Raw genomic sequence first — 26637 nt, forward strand, 5'->3', positions numbered from 1 at the left:
TATCCCACTGTATGGATATACCACAGTCTGTTTATCCAATTACTACAGAAGGACATTTTGGTGGCTTCCAGTTGTTAGCAATTATGAATCAAGCTGCTATCAACATTTATGTGCAGGTTTTTATGTGGGCGTAAGTTTTCAACTCAATTGAGTAAATATTGGGTGCAATTGCCAGATCATATAGTAAGACGATATTTAGCTTCGTAAGGAATTTTGGAAGCCAAACTATCTCCCAAAGTGGTTTTACCGTTTTGCATTTCCACCATCCTCGCCGGCATTTGGTGCTGTCAGTGTTTTGGATGTTAGCCATTTTAATAGGTGCGTCGCATTGTTGTTGTTTTATTCTGTGTTTCCCTGGTGACACACGGTGTGGGGCATCTTTTCATCTGCTTATTGGCCATCTGTATATCTTCTCTGGTGAGCTGTCTGCTCAGATCTTTTGCCCATTTTGTAACTGAGCTGTTTGTTTCCTTACCGTTGAGTTTCAGGGGTTCTTTGTATATTTTGGATACAAGCCCTTTACCAGACACATGTCTTGTAAGTATTGTCTTCCGGGCTGTGGCTTGCGTCTTTCACAGAGCAGAAGTTTTCCATTTTAATAAAGTCCAGCTTAACAACTCCTTCCCATTTGCACATCCGGTGCTGTCATGTCGGTAGCTTGAAATCAGTTGTAGTGGGAACACTTACACTTGGGAACTGGCAAACCTTACTAAGGAAGTTTTGCTTTGCTTTTCCCCTGCACACAAGAGTTGGTTGTAGAGCGTTTGCCGACACACCACAGCCTCCTGCCGTCTACCAGATCGTCCCAGCTGCTGTTACTTTCCTAATGATTTGTTTACATGTACAAGTGTTTTTATTTTGTGTACATAGGTAAAATATTGGTATTTTCTCTTTCTTTTTTTTTTCTTTTTGTTTAATTGCTCTTAATTCTCATATGTTCCCCACTAACACAGGAGCTATGGTTATAGTCATTTCTTATCTGGGGAGTTTTTCATGCTAAATAATACAAATTGTTTTTTAGCCTCAATTTTTCCTGTTATTTATTTATAAATGATTTTGATACATATATTTTTTATTTTAGAGTGAGAGAGAGAACGAGTGGGGGAGAGGGACAGAGGGAGGGAAGGAGAGAGAGGTAGAGAGAGAGGGTGGGGGAGAATCTTAAGCAGGATCCACACTCAGCACGGAGCCTGCTGTGGGACTCAATCCCATGACCCTGGGATCATCACCTGAGTCGAAATCAAGAGTCAGATGCTTAACTGACTAGGCCCCCCAGGTACCCCATAAATGACTCTGATATTAATCATTAGACAAAGTTCTGACTGCTGATGCAGTGTCATCACAAATAATTCTTTGTTTGAGAAACAAGTTTGGATCTGAAATGAATAATCCCAAATAATTTAGTGAAACTGATTCAATAAAGGAGACGAGGAGCTTTTATAACTTCAGATAACTGGTTTTTTGGGGTTTTTTTCAACGTTTATTTATTTTTGGGACAGAGAGAGACAGAGCATGAACGGGGGAGGGGCAGAGAGAGAGGGAGACACAGAATCGGAAACAGGCTCCAGGCTCTGAGCCATCAGCCCAGAGCCTGACGCGGGGCTCAAACTCACGGACCGCGAGATCGTGACCTGGCTGAAGTCAAGACGCCCAACCGACTGCGCCACCCAGGCGCCCCAATAACTGGTTTTTTGAACATATCTAAAGTCATTCAAAGTGTGAGTAATGATCATACTTGCGAACTTTTCAGAATTTACAGAACTAAGAGCAGTTTGACATGACAAACCTATTTTGCTTTGCTGCAAGCTGGGCGAAGTGCCTGTCTCATAGTAGGCGCTCAACAGATATATGTTAAAATAACAATGAAAGTCAGGAGTAAGACACAGACACTCGCTCTCACACCTGGAATTCATTATTTTACTAGAAGTCTTAGTCAATGGAATAAGACAGTAAAAATAAATAGGTATAAAATTTAGGGAAAGAAGACAAAATTATCACTTGCAGACACTTCAGATTTTCTTTGCAGAACATCCAGGAGACAATTAGCATTATAAATCAAGAAAATTTGACAAAGTTACTAAATATAAACACAACATACAAAAAAAAAAACCAAACCACAGAACAAAGTCAGACTCACACACCACCAAAAATCAGTTAGAAATTGTAAGGAAAAAACTCCATTCACAATAAGAACAAAATATATAGGATTTGTAGGAAAAAAGTTAAATATACGCAAAAGCCTTTTTGAAGGAAAATAATAAAACTTTATTGAAGGACATTTAAGAAGACCTAAATAGTAAGACCATGTCACGTTCATAGTTGGCAAGACTAAATATCATTGAACTATCTACAAAATTCAATGTAATTCCAATAAAACCCCAATGGAAGTTGCCATGGAGCTTGAAAAAACTGCTCTTAAAATTCATGTGGAGGAGTAAGTGTTCAACCAAACCCTTTGGGAATAACCAAAATCTTTCTTCTTCTTTTTTTTTTTTCAACGTTTATTTATTTTTGGGACAGAGAGAGACAGAGCACGAACGGGGGAGGGGCAGAGAGAGAGGGAGACACAGAATCGGAAACAGGCTCCAGGCTCTGAGCCATCAGCCCAGAGCCCGACGCGGGGCTCGAACTCACGGACCGCGAGATCGTGACCTGGCTGAAGTCGGACGCCTAACCGACTGCGCCACCCAGGCGCCCCTCTTCTTCTTCTTTTTTTAATTAAGTAGGCTTCATACCCAACGTGGGGCTCGAACCCATGACCCTGAGATCAAGAGTCACATGCTCCACGGACTGAGCCAGCCAAGTGCCCTGAAAACATTTCTGAAGAAGAAGGAAGAGGAGAGATTTTCTTTAGGATACGTGAAGACGTAAATGGTCCTACTCATCAGGCAGAGTGATACTAGGGCATGTGTGTACAGGTAGATGAACATCTAGACCAAAGCCTAGGTGGAAACTTATGTCCTAGAAGAAATATTAAAATCAGGGAGCAACTGGGTGGCTCAGTTGGTTAAGCCTCGGACTTCGGCTCGGGTCATGATCTCGCATCTGTGGGTTCAAGCCCAGCGTTGGGCTCTCTGCTGACAGCTCAGAGCCTGAAGCCTGCTTCGGATTCTGTGTCTCCCTCTCTGTCTGCCCCTCCCCCACTCATGCTCTGTCTGTCTGTCTGTCTCTCTCAAAAATGAATAAACATTAAAAAAAAAATCAGAGGGGAAAGGTTGGATCGTTCAACCAAAGGTGTTGAAATAATTGACCTTTATGGAGATACGAAATTAAATTCCTGCCTCATGTCATACTCACAAGCAAACCCCCGACAGAAGAAAATGCAGAGAACGATTCTTTTGGCCTCAGAGTCATGAAGGACTTTGTGAATGAGATACCAAAGCAGACCAATAACTTATTCCATAAGAGTCAAACGTTTTTCTACTACACAAGATGCTGTAAATAAAGTTGAAAGACAGTTGGCACGCTGAGAGCATGTATTTGCAACATACGTCGCAAAAGATTGATGGCTTGCCAGTCTTCTGCTTCCTGGAAGCAGCTGATACGTACCCCTCCCACCGCCCCACTGCCCCCAAATAAAGCTGAGCAGAGGAAGGACAGGGATGGAGCTGGGGGCAGATGGGGTCAGAAGTGACACAGATACAGACAGACCATTCATGAAAGAGGAAGTCCAAATGGCTGCCAAGGAGATGCTCTAACTGCCGGGGAGTCAAAACATGTCACAAGGACAATGATGTACCATTTCGTATTCATCAGATGGGGAAAATTTGACAAAGGTGACTATCAAGCGTTGGCCATGGCGCTGCTCTGGCTTGTAAACTGGTACAACCATTAAGGACAGTGTTTTGGGATGACTAGGAAAGTTGAAAATGCCCTCCGTCATCACGAAACATGTTTAACCTGATAACCATGAGGAAACAACCAGACCAATCAAACCAAAATCAAGTTTTGCTTTCAAATGGCCTAGATTAAAAAATGTCAATCATTAAAAGACTAAAAAAAAAATGACTGAGTATACAATGGAATCCTACTTGGCAATGAGAAAGAATGAAATCCTGCCATTTACAGCAACGTGGCTGGAACTGGAGGGTATTATGCTAAGTGAAATAAGTCAGTCAGAGAAAGACAGATACCATATGTTCTCACTCATATGTGGAACTTGAGGAACTTAACAGAAGACCATGGGTGAGGGGAAGGGGAAAAATAGTTTCAAACAGAGGGAGGCAAACCGTAAGAGATTCTTAAATACAGAGAACAAACTGAGGGTTGATGGAGGGGTGGGGGAGAGGGGAAAATGGGTGATGGGCATTGAGGAGGGCGCTTGTTGGGATGAGCACTGGCTGTTGTATGGAAGTGATGAATCACAGGAATCTACCCCCAAAACCAAGAGCACACTGTCTACACTGTATTTTAGCCAACTTGACAATAAATCATGTTAAAAAAACAGATTGAGGAACTTTGGAGATTATTAAAAGAGATTTAAAAAAACACAACAGATTACAACTAAATGCAATGCTTGATTCTCGTTTGGATTCTGGATGGAAAAAAGCAAAAAAAAAAAATGGATACAAAGGACATTATTTTGGCAATAGGGGGAAATGTAACATTAGACATTTGTAATGCCCACTAGATAAAGTATTATTGTATCAATGCTGAATTTCTTGAGTGCCATAATTGTATTGGGTTATGTAAGAGAATGCCTTGTCCTTAGATGGTAGATGCTGAATTCTTCAGGGTAAAGTATCTGTAACTTATCCTCAAATGCCTTTGTGTGTGTGAAACAGAAGTAGAGCAATTGTAGCAAAATGTTAACAATTGGTGAATCAAGGGGGTTATGGGGTGTTTACTGTATAGGTTTTTCAACCATCCTGTGGATTTCAAATTTTTCAAAGTAGAATTTTAGGAAAAAAGGTGAATACTCTAGGACCCAACATTGCCATTTCAGTACATACCTAAGGAAAAATATCAGTTCTGGAAGGACCAAGATGGATACAGGGATCAAGCAAATTGTGGAATGTGAAGTATCATTCCATTTGTGGAGGGAAAGAAAGAAAGAAAGAAAGAAAGAAAGAAAGAAAGAAAGAAAAGAAAGAAATTAAGAAAGAAAGAAGGAAGGAAAGAAAGAAAGAAAAGAAAGAAATTAAGAAAGAAAGAAAGAAATTAAGAAAGAAATTAAGAAAGAAAGAGAAAGAAGCAAAAGAAAGGAAGGAGGGAAGGAAGGAAGAAAAGGAAGAAAGAAAGAAAGAAAGACAAACACATTGTTTTGGATGCTTGTATGCAGCAGGAGCATAAACTCTGGACTGGATACACATCAATTTCAGAATCTGGTTACCTGTCGGCAGAGAAGGAGCAGGGGAGGAAGGATGGAGACAGGACCAGAGAAGGGGCAATGAGGAATTTCCACTTAATCCGTAAGGCTTTAATTCTTTTTTTTTTTTAATTTTTTTTTTCAACGTTTATTTTATTTTTGGGACAGAGAGAGACAGAGCATGAAGGGGGGAGGGGCAGAGAGAGAGGGAGACACAGACTCGGAAACAGGCTCCAGGCTCTGAGCCATCAGCCCAGAGCCCGACGCGGGGCTCGAACTCACGGACCGCGAGATCGTGACCTGGCTGAAGTTGGACGCTTAACCGACTGCGCCACCCAGGCGCCCCCGTAAGGCTTTAATTCTTAAACAAACAAACAAACAAATAACTAAACAAACTAAAAACAAACAAACAACAAAGACCTGAAACCACCAGAAAAGCCAACGTAGACAAAAACAAACAGAAAGAAAAAGAAACATTATTCTTACTAGTGATTACCTTGGGTGAATATGGGGAAGTTTCACTTTTGACTTTACGCGTTTCTAGATTGTTTTTCTAATGATTTTTTCCCTCCTCTCTGAAGGTGAGGGAACAAAGATTTAATGTCTGTATTGTGTCAGGGACTAGAGCAGTCAAGCTGGGAGTTGCCAGTCTGAACGAACAGAGACCTTCTAGGCTCGCGGGAGCCTCTGGCTGGTTAGCTGTGACCTTGGCCACCTTCCTGGACCCCCTGTCTGAGTAGCACTTTTCCCCATGGAGTTGATGTCTGTATAAATGGGGGAAATCACGGGCTGCGCTCAGCACAGTGCCTGGCACACAGCAAGCACCCCGTAAGCGTTAACACCACTGCTGTGATTGTAGTGGCTGCTGTTACTATCATTCCCCGGCCCCCACTGGCCAGGGCAGGGTGTCCCTGTCCACACTGCTGCTCTGGGCTTGTCCATCCCTGCACTCCCGCCCTGCTTTCGGTGGCCTGCTCGTTCCTGCGCTGTCTCCAGCATTAAACTCCGAGCAAGGAGTCCCCTGCCCACGTTCGTCTCTGAACCCGGCGGCCGGCACAGAGTAGGAACTCGGGAAATTATTTTGGAGTAAGTGCCAACACCACTGCATTTCTGGCCACCGGTCCCCTCTCTGAGAGCTCACTTCCAGTACGTTTGCTTTCCCGGTGGCTCTAGCACCTTCCACTCTACCCTGCTCCCCCCCCCCCCACCCCCCACCATCTGTGTTCCTGGGCATCCCATCCCCCGGCTCTGTGATCATGCCCTTGTCTCAGCCAAGACCAAGGACCCCTGATGCTCCGATAGCCACGTTACTTAGCAGACTGTCAGATCCCTAAGAGAGTTCTGAGCTCAGGGCCGAGGTGGAGGCAATTCCTCCAGGCTGGGGGTGGGGTGTGTGTGTGGGATTAGCAAAGGCCCTGTCAAGCCGGATAAGGCTGTGACCTGGATCATTCTGGACTCTAAGCCACCCCCGCTGGAATTCTCTGGGTGACCGCCCAGGCCCCTCTGGTAGGTCAGGCTCCAGGTTTTTGCTGGACTTCCTGCATCTGTGGAAGCAGTTGGGGGTGAGCAGGGGAATGTCCCTCTGGGTGCAGGTGCGAGTTTCTCTCAACACCCCCAGGCCTGTCTTCACTTGCTCCCACTCATGCCTTTAAGATTCTGGAGAGGAAGAGTCCAAGAGAAGAGTTGAAGAGTCAGCCTGTGGGCCTCAATGTTGTGGCTGGGGGCAGGGAGCCAGCAGAGCCGGGAGCCCGATGAGAGCAGGCCCGGCCGCGGGAGCAGGAGCAGAGGCCGGGCCGGGAAGGTCAGTGACAGGCGTGAGGCTGCCTATCCTGGGAGGGGCAAGCCAGGTAGTGGGAGAGACGGGAGAAGGTGGGGTCTGGAGAGCCCGGGCGGGGTGGCGGGGGCGGGGGGGGGGGGTCTCTGGGGAGGGTGGGCCAGGCACAGGCCCTGCTGGAGGAGTCTCCCTGGGGTCCTGGAGTCCCTTTCCCTTAAGGTGGCAAACCTGGTGAGCCGTGCGGTTCTTAAGGAGGCAAGGCCGCACCTGCAGGTGTTTCAGGAGGGGGCGGGGAGAGGCTGGCTCTAGTCTCACGGGGTCCAAGAGTGAATCTCCCAGACAACAGAGAATAAGCAAAGTGATAGAGTTTATTGAGACAAAGTATAAACCTCTCAAGAGTGAGAGGGGTCCTGACGGGGTAGCCGCCAAGGACTTTTGTCCCTGACTTTTTATTGGGATCTTATCAGAAAGTTTGTGAGACTCCCTTCATGGCACCTAGCCCAGGCAGGCCTGGAACATGTTTATCTTCCCCCCCACCCGCCCAAGCCCCTCCACTTCTTCAGCCTCCCCCTCACAGCTGTGTCCTGACTCCCCGAGGGTCCCTTATCACTCCCTGCCTAATGTTAACCCTTTCCCCAATCAAAGGGGGCCGAAGGTGACCCTGAAAGTGGTCCCTGAAAATGGAGGCAAAGCCAGGCACGGGTATGAAGAGGACTCTGTGTTTATGTTCGTCTGAGGCTTTGCCTGAATTTCTTTTTTAACGTAGACCACAAGAAAATGTTCCTCTTTGGGAAAAAGAATCATCAACGGTTCCTTAACCTTTTCTGAGCATCCGCCGAATGGGGACACTTTGGTCCCCGCGGGAGGAAAAACAGAGCTGGGAAGGTGCCGTCCAGGCCCTTACAGGGAGACCTCTCTGGCCTCTTCCTCGGTCCCTCCATAGCCCTCCTTGCCCCGCCCTGTGCCCGGCCCCCTCTCTCTGGAAGGCAGCTGACCTGTGGGCTGGATTTCTGTAGCCTTGGGAGGTCAGACCTGTCAGGTTCAACTCAGGGCTTCCCTGCCTAGCAGCTGTGTGATTTTTCTTTCCCTTCGGGCCTCGGTGTCCTACTCTGCAAATGGCCTATGATGGCAGTGCCCACCTCGTAGGATCGCTTTAAGGGTGAAATGGGATAAGCCGCATGAAGAGCTTAGCGGGGTAACTGCACTTGGTAAGCCTTGGCCATTTGTATCAGTCATTCCGCCAACTTCCTGTTCGCAGACCCAGCCTGTGCCAGTGTAGACGTGCTGCAAGTGTAGACGTGAATAACGCATCCTCACGGATTCCCGGTCTGCTTTGTTCATTCATCCAAGGGTTCACTTGAGTCAATAAATGTATATTAAACCCTATGCTGGGCACCAGGCCTGGCAAAATAAAAGGCACAGTCCCTGTCCCCAAGCTGCTCGCAGTCTTGAGGGGGAGACGCTGAGATAGAATCTGATTGTCCAATGATGAGTGAGCGCACAGGGGGTCTGGGGACAGAGGGGGGAACCTACGGTCCGAGTGGGGTGGTGGGTTCACAAGGAGGCTTTTTGGCAAAGGAAGACTTAATTTCCTTATTGTTTCTCCAACTCACAGCCATGCTTCTACCCCAGGACCTTTGTATATGCTCTCCTCTCTGTCTGCGATGCTCCTCTCCAGGATGTCCCCGTGGCCTACTCCCTCACCTCCTCCATCGCTTTGCTCCAATGTCACCTCTGCAGGGGGGGCCTTTCCTGGCCATGCTGTTTGTTTGTTTTATTATTATTATTTTTAATGTTTATTTATTTTTGAGACAGAGAGATAGAGCATGACTGGGGGAGGGGCAGAGAGAGAGAGAGAGAGAGAGAGGGAGGGAGACACAGAATTGGAAGAAGGCTCCAGGCTCCAAGCTGTCAGCACAGAGCCTGACATGGGACTCAAACTCACGGACTGTGAGATCATGACCTGAGCAGAAGTCGGGCGCTTAACCGACTGAGCCACCCTCACCATCAAGCTCCCTCTCCCATACACACACACAGCACTCCCAGCCCCCTCCCCCACTTTATTGTTCTCTGGAGTGTTTATCACCACCTGCCAAACTGTATATTCTGTGCGGTATATTTGGCGAACAAAAAGCGTTCTTCCCAGGAATGCACTGGGGAGCAGGGGGGATAGATAAGGCAAGGCTGGAAAGGGTGGTGGTGGGGCCAGATCATGAAGGGCCACAGGCCTGTGGGGGGAGACAGGCACCTGTGACTCTGGCAGCAGGTGATACGTGCCGACCTAGAGGTTAAGCAGATTGAACCAGGAGCAGAGGAGGAAGCCAGCAACTCTGGCTGTGCGAGGAGGGCACGCTTCCTCTTAGGCCCGGGGAAGGAGTTCAAATGTTATTCGAGGGTTATGGGCATTCCAAAGGCCTGTTCTCATCTTCCCCCATCCTAACAGACAGGCGCTGGATTCTCAACTCTGGAGTGCAGAGGACGATGGGCTAAGCTTTGCACTTGTTTCCTGTAGTGCCCAGCTGGAGCTCTGCCCACAGGAATTTCTCCAGCAATAGCTGCTGGGTTGGACTGGGATTGGTGAGAAGTAGAAGCGCCTGGAATCGTGGGTGTCAGGACCATGAGCCTAGAGCCTTGGGCGCCATGTTGGATCTTCCCAATCAGAGCCTGCTCTAGGGTTTCTCCGAAAAAAAAAAAAAAAGTGACATTACACCGTGGAAAAACAAGCAGGTTTTCACAATGCAAAAAAAACCAAAAAAGACAGTGAGAAACAGAGACAGAAGGGAAGGCTAGCTCAAAGTATGTTTCTTGAGAATGAACAGTTTGATTGGGATTTCAAAGATAAAACAAAGCAGGCATTCGCTCCCAGGTGAGTGTTTGAATCTGCATTTCCAGCAAAGGTTTTTGGTGGAAGACAGATGAGTCTTACTGAAGAGTAGCTGTTACACATGCAGGAACAGACTGAGCCCACGATAAGACGACCTGTGTGTCCCTTCATTTCATTTATTTTTATTTTTTTCAATTTTATGACTTTTTAAAAGTTATTTTAAAACATTTATGTGTTTAAATTCAAGTCAGTTAACATACCTTCATTGTAGTTTTACTTAAGTAATCTCACCATCCAACGTGGGACTTGAACTCACAATCCCGAGATCAAGAGTCGCACGCTCTTGCGACGGAGCCAGCTGGGCGCCCCCGTGTATATCAGTAGAGCAGGCTGCTGACTTCTAGAATAGCTGAAATCTGGTGAGGCTGGCTACTCCCTTAAGTCTTGGCTCATTCACATCCTCCCCACCCCCAATTATTCTTTATTCCACAGATAAATATCAAACACCAAATATGTATTAGGCTATGTGTTAGCTGCTGAAAAGATAGGGAACAAGACTGATGAGTTTCCCGGCCTGTAGTGGAAGGGGCAGGAGACAGAAGTCCTAAACAAGTCAAGAAATACATGAAAGAGAGTCCAAAATGATGGTGAGTGTCACCGAGGGGAAAAGCAATGATATGAGCTTAAGTGGAGGAGGAGGAACTACCCTAGGGAGGTGGTCAGGGAAGGCTTCCCGGAAGAGGTGGCATTTGTGCTGAGACCTGGAGCTAATGCTAATGCGAAGTATTAGTATTCTAGGCCGGGGAAGCAACAAGTGCCAAAGCCCTAGGTAGCAAAGCTTAGCATGCTTTTAATGTGAATGTGACAGCACGCACTGTCGCAGAATGTCAGTGCGGCGGGTACCCTGGAGCCCATCCAGTCAGCACCCGACTCAACTGATATTGCTTTTTGTCACAGCCCTGAACACGACTGTGGCGTGAGTCAAGGTCGGGGGTGGGGAGACCCACGAGGCAGAGGGCATGGAATATTTGACAGCTCTCCCCATGTCGTAGAATGCTGAAGGGCTCCTGGCTTTTCTCTGCGTGGTTTTTTTTGTTTGTTTGTTTTGTTTTGTTTTGTTTGCAATTTTGCTAAATTGTCATTTTTTTTTTTACCCTTTTACAGGCTAGAACTTCCACTCCAAAACTGACTTAAGCTCACTTCATGTGCTGTTGACAGGTCCCTCGTGTTCCTTTTCCAAAGAGGTTGAGGGGGGAGTGGGGCATGCCCTACCTCTTCAGTCCCCACCTTCTGCACTATATTTGTTCCTAAAATGCAGTAAATAAAAAGTGCCTCCGGGGACAGGAAGCTCGCCTCCCTCAAGACTGCTCATTCTATTCCTGGGACACTTGGGCTGCTAGAAAAGACATCCTGGGCTTGAACCCAAATCTGCCTCCATGGGGCATCCTCGTCTGGTCTTGCCTCCACAATCGGGAGCCACATGGGACAAGTAGGGTGCTTTTCACCCTCGGCAGCCCTTCAGAAATTTGGAGACAGAGACTGGGTGCCCCCAGCCCCCTTCCAAACACCAGTCAGCCCCTGATCCCTCCATCAGACAGGCATCCTGTGACCCAGACACCCCCTAGTCTTCCAGAAAGGCTCTCAGAATGGGGGTCAGGACCAGACAGACCCCTCCCGATGAGTCTGGCCAGGAGCCCTTCTCGTGGGCATCATGCTTTTGCCGTCACCGCCAAGACGGCCGCTGCTTCTGTGATCTGAGTGATAGCGGGCTTGGGGTCACAGGTCCTTGCGGGTTTCTGTTCGGGGGGATGTCGGGGTAGGACTTCTTCATCTCTTATTGGTGACCTACTCCGCTGTGTCTCTTCATCCAGCCCCTCCACCATTCCTCCACACCTGCTAAACACGTAGAGAAAGTTCCTTTCCTGAGAAATGACGCGGAGGCCCGCCCCACTCTCCTGGGAAAAATCGCAAACATTTGCTGAGCCCCTACCGTGTGACAACTCAATTCTGAACGCCTGCCACGGATCAGCCTAGAACAGAGAGACGAGGCAGGTAACATGGTTGTCCCCATTACTGAGGTTGTAGCGTTTTGCAGAATTTCTTTCCTTTTTAAGGCCGAATAGTATTCCACTGTATGTATAGCCTGCATTTGCTTTATCCGTTCGCCTATTGGTAGATCCTTGAGTTGCTCCCATGTTCAGGCTATTGTGAATAATGCTGTTACCAACATGGGTGTGCAGGGACCTCTTTGGGGCCCTGTTTCAATTCTTTTGGGCACACACTCAAAGGTGGGATTGCTGGGTCATATGGTAATTCTACATTGAATTTTTTTAAAGTTTGTGTATTTATTTTGAGAGAGAGAGAGAGAGGAGAGCAAGTGAGCGAGCATGGGAGGGGCAGAGAGAGAGAGGGAGAGAGAGAGTATATGCACGGGAGGGGCAGAGACAGGGAGAGAGAGAATCCCATTGTCACAGCGCGGAGCCTGATGCAGGGCTTGAATTCATGAACCATGAGCTCATGATCTGAGCCGAAATCAAGAGTCGGTCGCTTAAGCGACTGAGCCACCCAGGCACCCCCACGACTTGGAATGTTTTAAGGAACCTCCATAGTGTCTTCCACAGAAACTGTACCATTTTATGCTCCCACTGACAGTGCACGAGGGTTCTGATTTCTCCAACCTACTTTAGAAGATTCAATACAGGTGACTTTTCTTCTAGGAAGCCCTCGGTGATCTCTGTGTCCTGGGATCGGTGCCCCCAGTACAGGTGCTTTGCTTTGAGCTCAGCACTCGAAACACAAGTTTGTATGAGAGATGATCTCTGCTCTCAAGGCCGTCACTGTCCCATTACTGAGGGGCGGGCTGAGAGGGTAGGACTCAAGCCCAGTTCTATGACAGGCCACTAGAGAGCCCTCCAGGCAGGGAGTAGCAGTGTGACAGGTGGAGATGGGACAGTAAGGAATGACGGAGACCAGGGCAAAGCTAAACACGTGTCCAGTTGATGGGGTCTGGCCATTGTGGGTGTGTGGGGATCCAGAGCCAAGATTGCCAGGACTTTTTTTTAAATTTTTTTTTAACATTTATTTATTTTTGAGAGACAGAGTGAGACAAAGTGAGAGTGGGGGAGAGGCAGAGAGAGAGAGAGGGAGACACAGCATCAGAAGCAGGCTCCAGGCTCCAAGCTGTCAGCACCGAGCCCGACGCGAGGCTCGAACCCACAGACCGTGAGATCATGACCTGAGTCGAAGTTGGACGCTTAAATGACTGAGCCACCCAGGCGCCCCAGGATTGCCAGGACTTTTAAAGAGAAGCTGGAAATCTGGATTTCTGTCCGAGATCTCCTAACACTTACAAATTAGCAACTAATTCTAACGTTTTGAAAGGCCATGTAGCACTTCCTAGCACTGCCTGTAGCCCTGGGCTGGAAGTTTATAACCACAGACTGGGTTCCTCCCATCAAGCAATTATCAGGAATTATGAGCTCTGACTATTACTCAAGCTTTTACTTCTCCACCTTGTTTATAAGGAAATCACGTGACACCGGTCAGATGTCCTGGGAAAATCATGACCATTAAGTCTTTATTGGGGGGTCTACCCCTTTGTGTAGTGGCAAGAACGTGGACTGGGGTGATAGGCCAGGCTTTAGATTTTTGGGTCAGGCTTTTGTAAGCGACCTGACATCTGCCCCTCAGTTTCCTTCCTTACAGAATGGGGTCCTAATGCCCCATGAGATATTGTGGGGATTCAAGATCCCGAATGCTGAACCTGTCTTCTGCTCGTGGCACGGTGGGTGTCCGCTGAGGATTGAGTTCCTTTCTCATTCTTTCCTTTCCTTTTATTCTCTTCTCTTCTCTTGAGAGAGAGAGGGCACAAGTGAGCAAAGGGCAGAGAGGGAGAGAGAGAGAGTGGGGCTTGTGCTCACCAATGCAGGGCTCAAACTCATGAACCGTGAGATCATAAGCGGAGCCAGAGTGAGAAGCTTCATGACCGAGCCACCCGGGCACCCCCTCCTCCCTTCCTGAGTGATCAGCCTCGAAACCCCCTCCTTCCGTTGGAAGTGCTGAAGTAGGCAACGTGTGTGATGAGTTCTGCAACACTCCAGAGACAGGCAGCCCTCCTACGGAAGGAGCAATCAGGTATAACTCCCTGGAGGAGGAGGAGGACTCAGTGTGGACCGTCTGCCAGTGAGCTCCGGGCCATCCTGCTCTATATGCCAGCCTCCTGGGAGGCAGCAAACCCTCCGATGAGGCCGAGGGCATCTCGGCAGCTCTGGTCTCAGGATGAGACCATGTCCAAGTGTCTCTGGCTGCCCTCAGTGGGGCTTCAGCCCTGGGACGAGCCTGTGCAAGATGGACAGAGCAGGTGCCAGAGAACAGGCATGTTTATGAGATGTTTAATTTATCCCACAGGTATTTATTTTCTTTTTTTTTTTTTTTTTTTTTTTACTGTAATTTATTGTCAAGTTAGCTAACATACAGTGCATGCAGTGTGCTCTTGGTTTCGGGAGTAGATTCCCGCGATTCATCCCTTACATACAACACCCAGTGCTCATCCCAGCAGGTGCCCTCCTCAATGTCCACCACCCATTTCCCCCTCCCCCTAGACCCCCATGTACCCTCAGTTTGTTCTCTGTATTTAACCGTCTCTTATGGTTTGCCTCCCTCCCTCTCTGTTTGTAACTATTTTTTTCCTTTCCCCTCCCCCATGGTCTTCCGTTAAGTTTCTCAAGTTCCAGTCTCCGACTGACTTATTTAACTCAGCATAATACCCTCCCGTTCCATCCACGTTGCTGCAAATGGAAAGATTCCAGTCTTTTTCATTGCTGAGCAGTATTCCATTGTGTATATAAACCACATCTTCTTTATCCATTTATCAGTTGATGGACATTTGGGCCTCTTGCATACTTTGGCCATCGTTGATGGCACCGCTATAAACATCGGGGTGCATGTGCCCGTATCCCACAGATAATTCTTGAGGACCTACCAGGCGTCAGATGTTGCTCTAGGTGCTGGCGTCAGAAATGAATCAGAGAAGGATCCTGCCCTCAAGAGTCTTCCACTCGACAGGGAGTGGAAATGGTTGGGACGGAGACATCCAGATTTGAATCCAGTTGTGTCTGACTTGAAGCTCAGATCCTTCGAGCTAACATTGTGCTTTCTCCTCATCCCCATACTTAATCGTTTGTTCAGGGAGTGTCACTGGGTCACAGCTAAAGCCAGACACTGCTCGGCTGGGCTAGCTCCTGGACACCTGCGGAGAAATAAGACCTAAACCCCTGAACACGGATGAGCTCACCCCGGGAGAGGTGCAGACAGAGCGGAGCAGACTCCGAGGGCAGATCCCTTGAAAACACCTGCATTTGGGGGGCTGAGCAGCGGAGGGCAGATGGCTGAGAGTGGCCCTCTTAAGGCCAGAGAGAGAGGGAGGGCTGGGGGGTGAAGCCCAAGCTTGGGCAACACCAGGCTTTGGTGGGGATCCCTGGGAGCCAGCTCAGGGACACAGCAGAGGGTTCAGGCAGCAAAGCGTTCAGACGGAAGTGGGTGTTGAACCAGTGGAGGTTTCTCAGTCCAGAAATCTGGCTTTTTAAAAAAAATATTGATTTTTGAGACAGAGAGAGAGAAAGACAGAGCACGAGCAGGGGTGGGGCAGAGAGAGAGGGAGACACAGAATCCGAAGCGGGCTCCAGGCTCCAAGCTGTTGGCACAGAGCCCGACGCGGGGCTCAAACCCACGAACCGTGAGATCATGACCTGAGCCGAAGTCGGACGCTCAACCGACTGAACCACCAGGCGCCCCTGGAAGTCTGGCTTTTAGAGTGGAAAACAAAACTGGAGAGACAGGTCTGCAGAGGCAAGGGATGTTTTCCTCTCTCTTGCTTCATTGTGTTTGGTTTGGGATGGTGAGGCCCCGGAGTGTCAGTAGGAGGAGGAAGGAACAGGGGAGCTGTCACCCCCTGACATACTGGCCCGTATTTATTTGATGCCTTTGCTGTCTGTTCCCTCGAGCCGAAGGGAAGCTTGCGGGGGCTGGGCCTCGGTCTTGTTCACCGTGACCTCCCCACCCCCCCGCCCAGGGCCTTGCATGTGGCAGATGGCCAGTAAGCACTTTCTTGTGTTGAACTGGATTCATAGGGTTCCGCGGGGTGCCCAGCGGTTAGGTCTCGGGAAGACAAGGGCCCTGAAGCCTGGAAGGAGGGGCTTCTCTCTGACGCAGCCGTGAGCAGAGGAAGGAGAGCGAAGAAGGCAAGAGCGACGAGACAAAGGAACTCACGCTCACGTCTTCTCGGAAAAGTGTGCGCACATGGGTCAGGGACCGGGCGGGGGCACGGATTAACAGAAGTGAACAGAGCATAGTAACAGCTACCCATGTTCGTCCAGAACACTCTAGAAGGCTACTCATCATTTGCTTACCAGCATTATTTGGCCACTGCTCTGTTATAAATGCATCCATTCACTTTGGCATCCTAACAAGGACACTGAGGCAGGCCAATTACAGTCGGCCCGAAGCAGCTGTGGCTCGTAGTGGGGAAGCCAGGATTTGAACCCAGGACTCGAAGTTGATCTAGAGTCTGTGATGCCAACCCGTGAGCCTCACACCTCCCTACCCGGCCTTGTTTTATGTAGCTGGTTTGCCATGAGCCTCTGGGGCAGCAGGGCAGCATTATTCTCATAGTTCACAGCAACAGACAGAGAGGTGTGGTGACCTGGCTGGAGCCACACAGCTACTGAGCCGCCGAGCGGGGACGCCAGCTTGCCCGTCTCTAACTGCAAGCGTGGAGGGTTCTCCTTCCCAGGGAGAAGGAATGTGGGAATCCCGTGCCAGTCGGAGTCAGGTGCCAACAGGGAGGTGCCAGCTGGGCTCGAGGGACATTTGCCAGCATCTCCAGAGTGCGGCTTTCACAGGCTCCTGGGTCTCCCCAGCTCAGGAACAGGGCGAGGGTTGGCAAGTCAGCAACGACAGGAAGAGGACGAGGGGAGAGTCCGGGAGGGGTGCCTCCTGGCTGCCACGGCCGTCCCTGAGTTGAGGCCCAGCGAGACGGGATGAAATGTGAACAGGAGCCGTGGGCTGGAGGACTCCATAGAGACGCAGCGTGGAGGGCGGAGGGGAGGCTGCCCCGGGAGGGGGATTCCAGCCTCCCCGCCCCCGTGGAGAAGCCTGGACCGTGGGCGGCCCAAGCCAGACCCTCTCCAGCGTCTCTCCTGAAAGCCACCGAGGCACTGTGAACCCTTCAGGAAATAGCTGCTTCTGAACAGAGAGGGACCAAGCCCCCGGGGGTCTTGAGGGGAGAGGCAGGCCCTTCTATGTGAGCCGTCAGTCCCGGAGCCGTCTGGTCAGGAGCGTGGGAGGCTGGCAGAGAGGCCTTTAAAACCCGCAGGCCCAGCCCCTGCCCCTGCTGCAGGCCTGACACGGAGAGAAGGTCTCCCTGGTGAGGAATCTCATTCTGGGGGCTGCCTCGCTTGGGGTGGGGTGGGCAGGGCGCAGGGAGGGAGAGGGGCTGCGAGAGGAGGCCCCTGATCCCCCGGTGCCTCCCCCACAGACCCGGGGGAGGTCTCTCACGTGCCTGCTGTGCCGTGGGGCTTGGTGCTGTCTGTCCTTTCTAGCTTGAGACCCGACTGGGGGGTCCGGGAGAATGGTGGCGGCGGGGGGGGGGGGCTGCTGCGTGTGGACTTGAGGGTCCGTCCCTCCGGTGACCCGGCCACTCCTCGGCCCCCACGTTTTCGTGCCGCCGTTAGGCTGTCTGTTTCCACTTCCTCCACTTCTCATGACCTCAGCTACCACTTTCCTCCTAAATTATCTTGTGGCTGTGCTCATTTTCCTCTGTGGTCACTGGATGGAAATAGCCGAGCCCACATCCTTCTCCTGGGGGGCGGCTCTGGGCTCCGCCGATGGCCACTCTCCCGGACCCTGGGGCAGCTATTTCGAACCTTCTGCCGCCTCTTTGTTGTATTCTTTCAGGCCCCTTTCCATGGGGTCTCGTGCTGTTCCGTGGCACCAACAGCCCTGGGCCCAGCTCCTCTAAAATGTGCCTGGGATTTTGATCTGATTCAGGTATATTGTGAGGCCGACAGATCAAGAGCTGGTTGCCATTTAAAAGCTAGTCTGGGGGCACCTGGGTGGCTCAGTCTGTTGAGTGTCTGTTGAGTGTCTGACTTTGATTTTGGCTCAGGTCATGATCCCAGGGGTGTGGGATCGAGCCTCACGTAGGGCTCTGAGCTGAGCGTGGAGTCTGCTTAAGAGTCTCTCTCTCCCCCTTCTGTCCCTCTCCCCTAGTTGTGCTCTTTCTCCCTCTCTCTCTCTCTCAAATAAAAAAAAAAGTCTGTTATTTACAGTTTCTGAGAGCAGGAGACATACCATACCATGCGGGGCCACATGGGGAAGCATCAGGGTTGATCAGGAGGCAGAAGAAATGAGAGAAAGCTCAGCCCAGAGCCTTTCTTGTGTTTTCCACAGGAAAGGCAAAGGGGGGCAGGGTAAACGCTATGAGATTGGCCAGCCCGAATGGTTTCAGCAGGCTCTGGGCTACAGGGGTGCAGTGTTGGTCCCTAGCTATCTGCTTCTGGCCCTGGGGTGAAAAAGGGCAGAGGAAACTCTGGCTGGGATCAGGAGAGTTAGACGGAGAGGTTGGGGTGTGAGTTTCAGACTGGCTGGTTTGCCTATGACAGCCATGCTCAAGGGGAGTCTTATGTTACCTTTAGGAATTAGCTGGTCCTGGGAGGGGCTGTCCATTCCCAGCCCAGCAAGGTCCCCAGGACTTCAAAGCACCATCCAGTATAGAAAAGGAACACAGGGAAGGGTGCAGAGTTGCTGCTTGGAGGCAGCGAAACAGAGTAGATTCCTGGGCTGGAGTACTGGGCACATCCCCTTCCAGAGCCTCGGTTTCCCCACCTGTAAAACCAACAGCTGCTATCCCCTCGTCCAACAAATGACTGCTGATGGGACAGACATTGAGCCTGCAGGCTTCACAATAGCCACCTGCCGGGGAGCTCGCCAGGCTTTTAAAGAGCAGCGGACAGAACCTGGCACACTGTGGGTGCCTGTGCGTGGCGACTGGCACCTTTCTCCTGTTGTGGCTCTGGGAAGCAGCTGAGGAAGACTGGTGTGGAAACGTAGGGTCCAGGGCCATTTTCCTTGGCTGGTCAGAGCCTTCAGGGTGGAGGTCATGGGTGGACAGAACCCTCAGGAATGTTCTTGGAACTCAGAGGAGCTATCGGACAAAGGATGGCATGGAGAGGCCAGCCCAGTAGCCAGGAGCCCTGGGGAGCCACAGCTTGTGTGTACGGAACCAGGCCTTGACAGGTGTCAGGGGTTCGGGGCAGAGCACTGCACAAGGGACCACTGAGCTCAGGGGTCAGAGGCACCGAAGGGGAAGTCCTGACGGACCACAGGCCAGCTGAACAGCTGTGGATAAACAAGGACTTTGGGATCCGGAGTAGGAAGGGAAACAGCCAGCCGCCGGTAAGGAACCTTTGAGGCCAAGTTAGAATCAGGCACTGGCCCAAGACACATGGAATTTCCTCTGCCTTCTGGGTGTGACTTTTTGGGACTCAAGGCCAGTGATTCATGTGTTTGCCGGAGACAGGCGTGGGGAGGGAAGCTGGGGCCTCCAGCTCCATGGCTCAAAGTGAAGCTTGTCCCTGTAGGAAGGGAGGCTGTGCGATGCCGTGACAGGTGCACAGGCGTGGGTTTGAACCCTTCTTCCACTTCCTACCCCACCTGTGTGACTTCTGGCAAGTTCCATGAGCTACCCGAGCCTCCATTTCTCCACTGGCAAAATGGAAACAGTGATACCTACCCTTCGGAGCTCTCACGGGTACCCAGGGTCCACTTATTCTTAAGGTAGGCACAGTGCCTGAGGTCCGTGGAAAGGTCTTCAGTTTAATTCTTTTAGAATCAGGAGGAAAAAAAACACTGGCTATAATAATAATGAATATACAATCACGCATCCAGCCTGGATTGTATTTGCTTCCATACCAACGTAGTTGGAAAATATAACTTAAAAGAATTTTTTTTTTTTTTGGAGGAAGGGCCCCATGAAGGCAAAAGTGCGGGGACTCACAAAGCCATCACGAGGCCCTGAAAGCTGCTCACACGGGACCAGCCCATGCTTCCTCCCTGAGCACTCACTCGGGGCCACACATTATTCTCAGTGTTGGGAGAGAGGGCAAAGCCACCCCGCTTCTGCCTTCAGACCCCAGCAGGGAAGACATCCTTGAACACCGGCAACCAAGCACCATGAGGGGACTTAATGCTCCCCTCCGTCTCCCACCCCTGCATCATCACTGCCCTTGTCCAGTTTTTTTTTTTTTTTTCTCCCTGCCCGGTCCTTGTGTCCTTCACCAAGGGCCACGTCCAGCCTGTGTCAATTCCTGCTCCTTCCTTGTGCCACCAAATCTCCATTTAAGAAACCTGTCGCCTATTTCTTTGGTTGCTTTTAGCCATCTTCTGCAGAGGGGGCGATTGCATTGGGGCATTTGTGGTGGGAAAGCCCTCTCCTGCCTCCTTTGGGGCCACACCCCACAAATGCTCTTCTGCCCCCAGGAGCCTCGGGGATCAACTCCTTGAGGTCTTCATCTCTTTTCCGGCTGAGGCGGCCCCGTGTGTTGCCCAACAGGAGAGGTGGGGCCTGGCGGGGACCGAGGGGGGAGGTCTGAATGCGTCGTGGGGGCATCTCCTGAGACGTGTGCCATGGCATGTGTTTTCTTTTCCAGAACCCCAGAGATGAAAGGCCTTCTCACGCTGGCTTGGTTCCTGGCTTGTAGTAAGTGCTGGCCCCATGACCTCTGAACCTGTGACCTTCCACCCTTAGGAATAATAGGGTAGTGGAGAGGAGGCCAGTCTTTGAGGTCATAGAGACTCGAGTTTGAACATCAGCTCTGCACTTACTGTATATTCGTCTGCAAGAGCCTTTTCCTCTCCGAGCCTCTGTTTCTTCCTCTGTGACATGGGATGATATTCAGCCGACTGGTGGGGCTGCTGTAGCATGATTCTAGGTGGTGATGGGTAAAGGTTGTGCTATGTGGACAATACGTGACTTGCAAATGTGAGAGGCGTATTTTTTTTTTTTTTAACATTGGTCCAAAACAAAAGAAAATAAAGCCCAAATGAAAACAAGACCCTTATATAACAACTCCATCCCCTGGTTTCTGGGTCATTCTCTGCTGATGCCGGCCTGGGTTTTATGCACGCCCCACCTGCTGTCCCCTCCCAGCTGGAGGTGACCGCACAGCACAGGGGAGTCCCATAACCATGCCCACAGCCCCTGCCAGGCTGTCCTAATCTTTGACATCTTGCCAGATCCCTGGAGACCGAGGGAGGGCGGGAGGCCTAGAGCAGAGAGGGGAGGCCTCTGGTTCACTGTGAAACCCGAACCTTTCCCTCCAAACTACTGTTTCCCAATCCGTAAGGCGAGGGAGCTGGCTTCAATGATCTCGGAGGATCCCACCCTGCTCTAAGGTTCTGTGCCTTACGTTCCAAATGGTGTTCCGGGAAGCACCTGTCTTCCCGCTTCGTACAGATACCATATTAATTACACTGGATATCTCTTAGTCACTCACTGTGTGTCTGCCACTGTGCTCATAACTTACATCCTTCCTCTCATTTGAATCCTCAGGATGACTCCAAAAGGTAGGCGTTTGCTTTAGTGTCCCCCCTCCCCCCCGGCAAATTTGCACACATGGAAGCTGAGGCTCGGAGAGATGAAGTGACGCACTCAACATCACGCTGCGAGCGGCAGAGGCAGGAGTGGAACTCACGTTTCCCATTCGCCAAGTCCGGACTTTTAGCTCTAGTACTTGACTTCCCCTTTCCTGTTCCTGTCTCACTAACAGGGAGAAGGAGAAGGAGATGCCTGGGTCCCCCCCCAGTCCTAGGGCAGGACAAGGGGCGGGAGCCTGCAGGGCGAGCGGGCCTGGGGCAAGCATGATGTGTTCACCTGGGGCTGGGGGCTGCCTTCCAGGTGTGCCTGCTGTGCCAGGGGGCTTGCTGGACCTCAAGTCCATGATTGAGAAGGTGACCGGAAAGACCGCCCTTACGAACTACGGCTTCTACGGCTGTTACTGTGGTTGGGGCGGTCGGGGGACCCCCAAGGACGGCACCGATTGGTGAGCTGGTTCTCATAATTCTCCTCTACACTTAGGCTCTACACCCCAAGTATCTCACTTAATTCCACTACAGTTCTGGAAGATGAGTATTGAAGCACCATTTTGTTTTTCTTTTTTAACTTTAATGATTACATTTTTTAAATGATCTATTTATTTTTTTAACTTACATCCAGGTTAGTTAGCATATAGTGCAATGATGATTTCAGGAGTAGATTCCTAATGTCCCTTACCCACTTAGCCCATCCCCCCTCCCTCAACCCCTCCAGTAACCCTCTGTTTGTTCTATTTAAGAGTCTCTTATGTTTTGTCCCCTCCCTGTTTTTACATTATTTTTGTTTCCCTTCCCTTATGTTCATCCGTTTTGTCTCTTAAAGTCCTCATATGAGTGAAGTCATATGATTTTTGTTTCTCTGACTAATTTCGCTTAGCATAATACCCTCCAGTTTCATCCATGTAGTTGTAAATGGCAAGATTTCATTCTTTTTGACTGCCGAGTAATACTCCATTGTATATATATCCCACATCTTCTTTATCCATTCATCCATCGATGGACGTTTGGGCTCTTTCCATACTTTGGTTATTGTTGATAGTGCTGCTATAAACATGGGGGTGCATGTGTCCCTTCGAAACAGCACACCTGCATCCCTTGGATAAATGCCTAGTAGTGCAATTGCTGGGTCGCTAGGTAGCTCTATTTTTAATTTTTTGAGGAACCTCCATACTGTCTTCCAGAGCAGCTGCACCAGTTTGCATTCCCACCAGCAGTTGAAACACCATTTTATAGGTGAGAAAGCTCTGTCTCAGAGAGGTTAACGGACTTGCTCGAGATACATCTAGTAATGTGTCATACATCTTGGAGACCTAATCAGTTGGTCTATTGCTACATAACGTATCACCCTAAAATGTAGTGGCTTAAAGTGACCATGACCATTTATTTTGCTAAGAATCTGCCATTTGGGCTGGGCTTGGCAGAATGGCTTGTCTCAGCTCCACCCGGCCTCAGCTTGGGCAGCTCAGATGAAGCAGGACGATCCAGTTTCTGGATGGCTCCCTCCCATGGCTGGCATGTTGTGGCTGGCTGCTGGCTGGGAGCTCAGCTGAGGCTGTGGGCCGGGGGCCTCTGCTCCTCTCACTTAGGCCTCTCCAAGGCTGTTTGGACTTCCCCACACAGCACAGTGACTATTGGGTTCCAAGAGTGAGTGTCCCAAGACTGCAAGACAATAGGGTCTAGCCTCAGAAATTCTGTGGTATCAGCTGGTGGAGGCAATCTCAAAGACTCTCGGAGGGAGGGGAACTGGATTCCACTTCTTGATTGGGAAGTGTCAAAGTTCTAGAACTTTGAACGTGAGATAGAGAGATTGTTCTTTGGAAAATTCCGAGACACTTGACCTGGATCATGGAAGGAGGCCATGAGGCAAATGGATGGCAGATGGTTGGAGCCAAGTTTCCCACTGCTGGAGGGGGAGTTCCCTCCCTGTGGTGACAGATTAGAGGTGGAGATGTCAGGAAAAACTCCTGTTTGGCTTAATACAGATGCAGGTGGTTCCGCACAGAAATATGTACTGATGTGTGTACAAACATGGGTTAATGTAGACACACATTTTTTGCTCTATCAGCTGGGAGGACCCAAAAGAAACAACCCACTAGCAACAGGCAACTTTTTAAAAAAGTTTATTTATTTTGAGAGAGACAGAGAGTGCAGGAAATCAGAGAGAAAGGTAGAGAGAGAATCCCAAGCAGGCTCCATGCTGTCAGCACAGAGCCTGATGTGGGGCTTGAACTCACGAACCGTGAGATCATGACCTGAGCCAAAACCAAGAGTTGGATGCTTAATTGACTGAGCCACCCAGGCGCCCCAATAAGCAAATTCCTATGCCTAGACTTGGTCTTTAATACCATTCTTCAAAAAAAAAAAAAAAAAAAAAGAACTGGGGCGCCTGGGTGGTTCCATCAGTGAAGCGTCCGACTTCGGCTCAGGTTATGATCTCGAAGTTCGTGAGTTTGAGCCCCATGTCAGGCTCTGTGCTGACAGCTCAGGGCCTGGAGCCTGTTTCAGATTCTGTGTCTCCCTCTCTCTCTGTCCCTCCCTCTCTTGTGCTCAGTCTCTCAAAAATAAATAAATGTAAAAAAAAATTAAAAAAAAAACACAAGACTCCTTGGAGACATGGCTGATTGTAAGACAAGGGCAGGAAACATACAGGATGAGCCTGGAGTCTCATGTAAGGGCGAAAGTTAAGGAAGTGTTTAAAGAGAGCTACCTCCCACAACGCTAGGGATATATGTCAGGGAGCACAGGAGCTGACTGAAAGGGCTCCCAACGGCCAAAGCTGGAATACTTAGACCATAGCCCCAGTCTTATCATAAGAACATCAGACAAATCCCATACAGGGGCATCCTACAAAACACCTGCCCAGTATGCCTCAAAACTGTCAAGGTCGCCAAAAGCAAGGGAAGTGTGAGAAGCTGTCCCAGCCAAGAGGAGCCTAAGGACACATGACAATGAAATGTAATGTGGGCATTAGGTAAATAGGCAGGAATGGAAATAGGACGTTAGGTAAATTAGGTAAAAAGTAAGGAAATCTAAATAAACGATGGAGTTTTTACAGTTAATGACTCAATAAGGATGTATTACGATTTAGCGAATTAGCCTTTTAGTCAACGACGTCCATACTGGTTTAACCGTAACAAGTGTATTGTACTAATAATATAAGATGTTAATGATAGGGGATGTTGGATGTGGGGCAAAAGGGAACACTCTGCACGACCTTCTCTATTTTTCCGTAAGTCAATTTTAAAAAACTGCAATCTGCCACACCCAACACACCGGAAGTTTATTGTTTGCTCATGGAACAGTTCCTTGTGAATCACACGTTAATTCCGGGACCCCGGTTCCTTCCATCTTGTGGCTCTGCCTTCCCCTGTGGCCTCAGAGTCCTCTGCAGGGTCATCTCCATCCAGCTGAGAGATGGGAGAGAGAGAGAGAAAGAGGAGGACAGTGTGGGAGAGTTTCACGGGTAGGCCGGGAAGTGGTGTCCATGGCTTCTGCCCGCGATCCCCTGGCCGGAATCTAACTGTGTGGCCACACCTACTTGCAGGGGAGGCTGGGAGATGTAGTCTCACTGTGAGCCTTGGAGGAAAAAGCGGGCCAGTGAACCACTAGCTGGTGGCAGGCAGCCCCAGAGGAAGAGCAGAGAAGTACTCGGCCTCATCCCTAGATTCTTTCTTTGCCAGACCACACCCACCCAGCAGTGCTGTGCTCCGTCCGCTCAGGTTCTAGGTCCCTTGCATTGACAGGTGCTGCTGGGTGCATGATCACTGCTACGGGCGGCTGGAGGAGAAAGGCTGCCACATCTGGACACAGTCATACAAATACAGATTTGCACGGGGACTGGTCACCTGCGGTAAGGCTGGGGCTTCCCCTTCAGGCCACTGACAGAGCCTGGGTCTTTTCTGGCTCTGCGTTCAGCTGCCCCTAGAGGCCAGCCAGCCTGTAGCTTGGAGGGCGGAGCTGGGGACAAGAGGGGCAGGATTGCTGCAGTGAGGACCTCTGGGTAAGGGCTGAAACATCTCAGACTGAGCATTCACTAGGTGCCCAATGCTTTGCATGCTTCCTTTTTCTTGCGCCCCAAATGTCTTTTGGAGTGCGTTCAGTCCCATTTTACACGTGAGGAAACCGAAACTCAAAAGCTTGCCAGGGCACGCAGCTGGAGTTGGGATTCAAGCTCAGGTCCATCTGAGTTCAAAACTAAGTCTGAGGGTGGTGTCTCCTCCAGAGCAGGGGCTGCCTCCACCGTCAGAGTGGGAACTCTTAAGGGGAGAGACCGTGTCTCTACCGTCAGACTGGGAGCTCCCAGAGGGCAGGGGCTGTGTCTCCCTGGGCTGAAACCTTACCCTAGGCATCAGCTATGCTTCTTCCATCAGATCACACGTTCCCCAGTGTAGACGCTGTGCCTCCCTCATCAGACTGAGAGCTTGCTGGGGCAGGAAGCAGACTGGGGGGAGGGGAAGCTCAGGCTAGAAGCAAGCCCAGGAGGCAGCATAGGTAGGGCCCACATCTTCCCTTCCTCATTCTGCGTCTGGCGTCCTGTTTGCAGAGCTCGGGCCCCTCTGCCAAGTGCAGCTCTGTGCCTGTGACCGGAAGCTCGTCTACTGCCTGAAGAGGAATCTGAGGAGCTATAATCCTCGTTACCGATACTTTCCCAACATCCTCTGCTTCTAGTGGCCCTCAGTGAGCTCCTTGCTTCCTTCTCCTCCCACACGGAGCTCACCGACTCCCCTGGGTTCCCGAGAGAGGCTCGCAGTCCTGGACCTCCTTCTCTCTCCATGGTCCACGGGGCTTGGCGGAGCCCCACGGCCACACTCCACGCTCCAGAGAGTCCCAGGAGAATGACTCTGGTCCCAGGACCCCGCAAGGTCCGCTGTGAGGTGGGCTCCCCCCAAGCTCCAGGCCGGCTGTCTTCCCGCTTGCCCTGAAGACAGCGCCCCTTCTCCAGGAGGAAGATACATTTACTTTGCAGTTTCTGTAGTCGGACTATCACTACCACCCTCTAGAGAATTTTTACTCAAGGTAGAAGCAAAATTGACCCCCTAATTCTGCCATAGAGATGTTTGAAAACATTATTCTTTACAAAGA

The 26637-nt window shown here is 50.2% G+C and overlaps 1 protein-coding gene across 3 annotated transcripts; it reads left to right on the top strand.

Moving 5' to 3' along the window:
- The first annotated feature begins 6746 nt into the window (after window positions 1-6746).
- On the top strand, window positions 6747-26637 carry PLA2G5 (phospholipase A2 group V). Of its 3 annotated transcripts, XM_043573932.1 has the most exons (6): window positions 6747-6870; window positions 6962-7109; window positions 20613-20662; window positions 21860-22004; window positions 25299-25405; window positions 26099-26637. In XM_043573932.1, the coding sequence occupies exons 2-6, from the start codon at window positions 7060-7062 to the stop codon at window positions 26221-26223; spliced, it is 477 nt and encodes a 158-aa protein (XP_043429867.1). In that variant the 5' UTR covers window positions 6747-6870; window positions 6962-7059; the 3' UTR covers window positions 26224-26637. The 3 variants fall into 3 exon arrangements, with proteins under 3 accessions (XP_043429867.1, XP_043429866.1, XP_043429868.1); XM_043573931.1 differs by having other exon boundaries at window positions 6749-7109; XM_043573933.1 differs by lacking the exons at window positions 6747-6870; window positions 6962-7109 and adding an exon at window positions 15985-17329.

Source organism: Prionailurus bengalensis, chromosome C1 (genome assembly GCF_016509475.1).
Source record: "Prionailurus bengalensis isolate Pbe53 chromosome C1, Fcat_Pben_1.1_paternal_pri, whole genome shotgun sequence".
In the NCBI taxonomy this organism is placed as follows: domain Eukaryota; kingdom Metazoa; phylum Chordata; class Mammalia; order Carnivora; family Felidae; genus Prionailurus; species Prionailurus bengalensis.

Bases quoted from the DNA above. Each gene is read 5' to 3' on its own strand.
- PLA2G5 (XM_043573932.1), top strand. From the start codon at position 7,060: ATGAGAGCAGGCCCGGCCGCGGGAGCAGGAGCAGAGGCCGGGCCGGGA. The intron at 7,110-20,612 runs GTCAGTGACAGG...TTTCTTTTCCAG, and splicing joins GCAGAGGCCGGGCCGGGAAG to AACCCCAGAGATGAAAGGCC. The intron at 20,663-21,859 runs GTAAGTGCTGGC...GCTGCCTTCCAG, and splicing joins GGCTTGGTTCCTGGCTTGTA to GTGTGCCTGCTGTGCCAGGG.